We start from the raw sequence: 6321 nt of genomic DNA, 5'->3' as shown, positions 1-6321 counted from the left end.
CCGATTCCACAGATTCGGAAATTGCTAGAACTCAATGAGATTAAATTGTGATTAGAAATAAAAATGTTGTCACATAAAATCAGCACATATCTCCTACAATGAAACCGAAAAGTAGCCCAAAGGTCAATATAATTTGACAACTAACATAATCAGCAAATTAAATGAATCGAGACACAATTATGCACAAGAATCGATTCCACAGATTCGGAAATTGCTAGAAAGACATGTGATTAAATTGCGATTAGAAATAAAAATATTGTCACATAAAATCAACACATATCTCCTACAATGAAACCGAAAATTAGCCCAAAGGTCAATATAATTTGACAACTAACATAATCAGCAAATTATTCAATTAAATCGGATTATTTATGGTAACAAATAAACCAAGTTCTAATCAATTAGAAATGGAAACAATATGAAAATCAGCAACAAATAATTAAATTGATTTTAATACAAGGTTGCGAACAAAAATTCACAAATTCCATGTGGGCCAGAAATATCACATAGGATTTTTGTGCCACCTAGGTTTAAAAATCCTAACATAAATTAACCAATTGTAGTAGGTATGCTGGAAAAGATAGTATAATGGCTGGTAACGGTGATAACCTTCGTATTACCCATACTGGTGATATTTAATCATCATACTGGAAATCTGTTAAACTTGAAAATGTTTTGATTGTTCTTGAAATCCAGAATTATGTCATGTTTGTTATTAATTAACTTCTGCCTTTCCTTATATCTTTGAATTTACCTCCAATGATTTTTTTTTTTTTTAAAAAGAACAAGAAAGCAATAAAGAAAATACAATACTTGTGAATATTAAAAACGTGAATAATAATATATTACTTGTAAATCGTGATGATAATCATCAAGTACTTCTGGTTACCTTAGCCAATGTATTTCTATCCCAAACGATAAAAGTAATGAAAAAAGTTGCATATGGACAGTGGTACTGCTGCACGTAAAACCAAATAAACACAAAACTGGCCAGTGATTAATATATGTAAGATCACGAGTAGGTAGAATAACAAATTACGGCATTTAATTTGTTTCGTTCGTACAAATATCGCTTATAATTACAAGCTGGTTCCTTTGAAGTGATATGGTAAAAGAAAAAGAAAATGGAGAGAGAAAGTAATATTGAAGGGGGTGTGTCAGAACTGAAAAAGCAAAGCATAGTGAAGGAAACAACTCAAAGAAGAGCCAAGAGAAGAGATTTATCATCTTTTAAGGGGATGGGGATGAGTTAAGGACATCCGTTGGCCTTTTGTTTGGTTTGCAGAAATGATAGGATAGAGATCAGGCAGTTTTTGGAGGCAAAGTTATTTGGGTTAATTGTGACAATTGGACCCCAAAAAGCTTTCAATGGTCTGGCACATATAAGGAAAAGATGCGCTGCTTTTTTTTTTTTTTTGTTTAAGATCTGCACGCACTGCCATGGCTCTGATTCTTATGCATGCCATATGAGAATGACTCAAACATGAGAGAGAGAGAGAGAGAGAGAGAGAGAGAGAGAGAGAGAGAGAGAGAGACAAGAGAGAGAGAGAAGAGAGAGAGAGGTATGTCATATGTGTGCCTGTGAATTGTATAAGCTATAGCTGCCTAAGAGTCCAAGTTATGTTTATGAATTCATGAATGAGTTTGTTTTTGTGTGCGGCTTTTTGGAGACGTTGAGAGCGACGAGTGAGTCTCTGTCATTTAAGCCACTCTCACAACAGTTGGCACTGAAAACCATGCTACCTCCTTCTTTTGCTTTTTTTTTTTTTTTCTCTTCCCTCAATCCCTTTTACATTTATGTTTGACCAACACTGCTCTGATATTCACCGGCCAGCCCTTTCTTTCTTTCACTTTCTCTCTCTCTCTCTCTCCCCCTGATGTCTTTCAAATAGTTACCAGTCTTATATTTACATAAATATTATTGAAAATAAATTAAGAAAAAAAAACGGTTTCGTATTAATTTTGGTCAGTGTCATTCTTTAATGCTCGCAGACCAGTAACGTCAACTCCATCACGACTTTCATGGCCAACACTATCTAGAATATCTTCTTATTACATGATATATGTATCTATAGTAAAACTATATACGTATGTAAATGTTTGTACTCTCATTCAACGACATAGTTAAAGGAATTCTGAACAAAAGCTATCATTGTAGTTGATGTAATCATAAACTATATATAGACTGCATCTATATAGACTACATATATATATATATATATATATATATAGGAAAAGCCATCATGAGAGCATCTGATAAAATCTACACCGAATTAATTTAATGAACAAATAACAATGAAAACATCACATGTGAAGCTGCAGGATACAACACTCGATGCACTATTTACTACTGATGAATTTAATCACCTGATGATCATACAACTATATGACAATATTGAAAATAATACAACATAAAAATACTAAAAGAAAAGAAGAGGAATAAAAAAAAAAGAAAAGAGCAAATTGAGAAGGTCATCAACATATGATAATAATAATCACATTAATGAGATCATGAAAAAAGAGAAATGGACCTATAAAGATGATGTGTGGGGTAATATTAATTAGAAGATTTCCCAACACGATGATGATGGTGCAGATGATGATCAAGATCTCTCCGAAGAATTACATGATGATGATCATTATCTAACATTTGATGACATTCCGAGATCATGTTATAAGCAGCAGCAGTAGTAGTTGCAGTACGAGAATGAAACTGAAAAGTTTGCTTGCAAGAATGGCAAGTGAGTTGGAGAAGAGTTGAGTTGAGTTGCTTGAGGGCGTGGTCCTTGAGGGCCTGCGCCTTGTCAAGCTCGGCTTGCGCCTGCTGCCGCATTCTCTTGGCGTTCGCAAACTCCTTCTCGGCCATCTCCATCTGCCGCTTCGCCTGCCGCCTTGCCTCCTCCGCGTAACTCTTCTCCGCCATCGCCGCCTTCAGCTGCTCCCGTGCCTCTTCTTTCATCACCCTTGCTGCCGACGCCTTCTTCCCATTGCTATTATTATGATTTGTGTTATTAGTAGTAGTACTACTCTCCCTCGGCGAGTTCTTTTCACCGAAATCTGACGAACCTATTGACAGTTGCAATTGTGTAGGGCACTGAAGATTTTCTTCGAGTGTAGCAGTAGTAGTAGTAGTGGCGGCTGTAGAGAGCTGAAGGTCTAAATTGTGGAAGCGTGGAGGATTTTTTGAACCAGGACTGAGGATTACTAAGCTGGTATTTGTGGTAGTGTCTGTGGTATTATTGTTCACTAAATTGTTGGTATCAGTACTTGAGCGGCTGGGGCTCGAGGCTGTTCGAGACAAGCACGGTGCTGCCGCCGACGGAGGCGGCAGCTCCCGCAGTTGTGGATGTGGTACTTGGGATTGATCTGAGCGTAGACGCCCCATGTTGCATGCATCTTGGTGTTCAATGAAGCTCTCTACTCTATTTACATGCATATACATATAGAGATGTGCATGTGAAAATGAAAATGTTATTAGTACTTAATCAAGAACAGTATTTATACGTACCATAAATTAGAATAGATGAAAAAGTTCACCATAAACATGTCAAACCTAGCTATTTAGCTAGGTTCAATATATTGTAGAACATGAATTAAATAGAAAAGCCAAATACAAAAGTAAGTGTACTATATTTTTTATAAGGCAATTAGTGCTTGACCTAATTATATTTGGATTGATCATCAAAATGGTAAAGAAGGAGAGACATAGTGATTAAAATAAAGGAATCAACTACGTTCCATTATAGCTGAAAAGAAAAGCTAATCATTTTGAAGGTATACATATTATATTATTATATTTCAAATCTCAAATCATAAAACTACAGGAACTATATACAATAATTAATATTGACATGATATATATATATATGTAGATATAGTGACTTGCTGTTTTAATGTATGGGTCTTGGGATGCCGAAAGAAATAATCAAGGCTTGCAAAACAAACATCTCTCCGACCAAAGAAAACTGAATTTGGGGAAATGTGTTCACCTGCCTTTTGCTGTTTTAAGTTTTTTGTTAAATTAAAAACTTGAAAAGTATTTGGGATTAATAAGGTTCCATCAGTCATGACCAAGACTTTTTTCCCATTTCTTTTCTGTTTCTTTTTCTTCCCCTTTTCAAGCAGTCAAAACCCACAATATACATACACATATTTAAAAATATATATATATATATAGTTAGCTCCCAGGAGACAGGTAATATACACGTTTATATAAATAATTAATCAGATGATCATTGCATATATAATAAGCAGCTTGAGAAAGAATAGTAGGGAGAATTTTTTGAAATGACGAGAGAGAATAATTAACATCCAAATATTATTAATTAAGGATAGAAAGAAGAATAATTAATAGTGATTACCTGGAGAAAACACGACCGCAATCACAAGAATGACCTCTAGTGCCACAAGTCTTGAGATGGGCCTTGAAATCAGACTGAACGGCATAGGCCTTGGAGCACTTGTGGCAAACCCACTGCTTGTGGTTGCTGTGCTTTCGGCGGAAGTGCTTCTTGATACCGACGAGGTCGCCGAGGGCGTGGCAGGGGTCGTGGTGGAGGCACGTCGGTTCGGGACAAACGAACACCCTCTTCCGCACCACCGGGCTCTCCCTCTTCAGCAGCTTCCACGGCACCTTGTGCCGCCTCCGGTGCATCTGCAGGTTCTGGTCCCTCTGGAACCCTTGGTTGCAGATCTCGCATACGTACCGATCTGATTCCAAAAGTGTCTTCGGCGACAGGGACACCACTTCTGCATCCGGATCTGATTGTACATATATTAATTTCATATAGAATATATCAATAAGGAAAAAAATAGTCATAAGAATATATATCGTAAAGAAAATAGAATTTAACCATTAATTAATAATATATACATCAATCGGTCAAGGATCAAATTATCATAATATACACCTCTTCTTGATTCCATATTTAACCATTAATAATCCGGAAAGATCGAGAAGCCGATTTTGGAAAACGAAATTTGCTTCAAATTGATTAATAGGGTTTCGGCTTTATAAATTGATGATATACATATAGCTTTATTATATGCACATATATATATATATATATATACGTACCCGGAGTGCCTGCAGGCCTTCTTTTCCTCTTATTGTTATTTCCATTTTCTAAGCAAGAAAAGGGCTCCGAAGAAGGAAGTGGGGGAGGAGAGTTATTGGCTAACATGGGTGTTAATTAATTTGATGATCAAAAATTAATGGAGAGAGAAAGAGAACAAAGGGAGATTTGGGAAGAAGAAAAAAGAAAAAGAAGAGAGAAAGAGATATTTATTAGAAAGTATATGATGAGTAGAAGAAGAAGGTCAAGGCTATGAGCTAGAATGAGCAGTACATGTTGGCCTGTGGAGAAAAAAAGGCTCTTTCTTTTCTTTCCGCTGCTGATCAAAGCTTTCTTCTTTTTATATATGTTGTTGTCTTTTGAGAAGTAAGCCTCAGCCTTTCTTTTTTTCTTTTTTTTTTGGTTTATTTTTCCTCAACCAGCTTTTCTTCTTGCTTTTCTCTATTTCTTTGTTTCTTTCCAATAATAATCCAAACCCTTCTCTTCGATCATCTTCCTGATCAAGTGTACTAGTATGTAATTTGATGATGTGTTTGAGAACAAAGAGTGAAAGATTCTAGCTTCTTTAAAAACTTGTTCAAAAGGAAGGCGACGAAGAGAGAGAGGGAGAGAGAGAGAGAGAGAGAGAGAGAGAGCCAATCAGTAAGGTTGAAATAAACTTGATCCCACAAAGCAGCGATGGGCTCCAGAAGGGAAAACATCCCAACAAAGAAACAAAAACACACTCATAATTCATTTCCTGTACAGTAAAATTATTTTTTTGCCTTTTGCATATATATTTGCATGCATTAATACGCCCTATCCCTAAGCTCCAATTCCAAACATAATGTACACGTAAGCTAATAAACTATAGCTTTAGCTTTCCTATAATAATTATATCATTCGTTTTTGAAAAAGAAAAAAAAAATGGGGTTTTAATTCCGGTCGACATGTTCTCCATTTTTCATGTGTATATTCATTGCCCAAAGTGCCCCTCACTCGTTGATGTCTAGATGCTCAGATTTATTAAATAAGAAGCAGCTTTTATAAAGGTGCTGCTGAGGATGTAAAGTCACACTCAAGGGCATACTAGTCAATGAAATCATAATTCTCTGTGCGAGATGCTTACTTTTTCGGTAAACTGAGTGCATCAGCATTACAGTGAGTATTTAAAATTGGCAGGTGTCTTTTTTTTTTTTTTTGCGGGTGAATTTGGAAGTTTTCCCAAGTTTTTATCTTGCCTAAATTGGGACCGTATTTAGATCCA

General features: G+C 35.9%; 1 protein-coding gene across 1 annotated transcript; it reads right to left on the bottom strand.

Moving 5' to 3' along the window:
- Window positions 1-2532: 2532 nt before the first annotated feature.
- On the bottom strand, window positions 2533-5686 carry LOC112092218 (protein SHOOT GRAVITROPISM 5-like). The gene is made up of 3 exons (XM_024167750.1): window positions 5078-5686; window positions 4362-4761; window positions 2533-3422 (listed from the first exon to the last, which is right to left on the bottom strand). Exons 1-3 carry the CDS (start codon window positions 5181-5183, stop codon window positions 2558-2560), a joined length of 1371 nt encoding a protein of 456 aa, XP_024023518.1. The 5' UTR covers window positions 5184-5686; the 3' UTR covers window positions 2533-2557.
- Between the last annotated feature and the right edge of the window lie 635 nt (window positions 5687-6321).

The sequence above is a fragment of the Morus notabilis genome, unplaced genomic scaffold (assembly GCF_000414095.1).
Source record: "Morus notabilis unplaced genomic scaffold, ASM41409v2 Scaffold172, whole genome shotgun sequence".
In the NCBI taxonomy this organism is placed as follows: domain Eukaryota; kingdom Viridiplantae; phylum Streptophyta; class Magnoliopsida; order Rosales; family Moraceae; genus Morus; species Morus notabilis.
The sequence above is the reverse complement of the archived record's forward strand: the minus strand, read 5'-3'. Positions and strand labels throughout refer to the sequence as shown.

Coding starts and splice junctions, on each gene's coding strand:
- LOC112092218 (XM_024167750.1), bottom strand. CDS start 5,183: ATGTTAGCCAATAACTCTCCTCCCCCACTTCCTTCTTCGGAGCCCTTT. Junction 4,762..5,077: donor AAGGCCTGCAGGCACTCCGG/GTACGTATATAT, acceptor ATGTACAATCAG/ATCCGGATGCAGAAGTGGTG. Junction 3,423..4,361: donor TGCGGTCGTGTTTTCTCCAG/GTAATCACTATT, acceptor GCATGTAAATAG/AGTAGAGAGCTTCATTGAAC.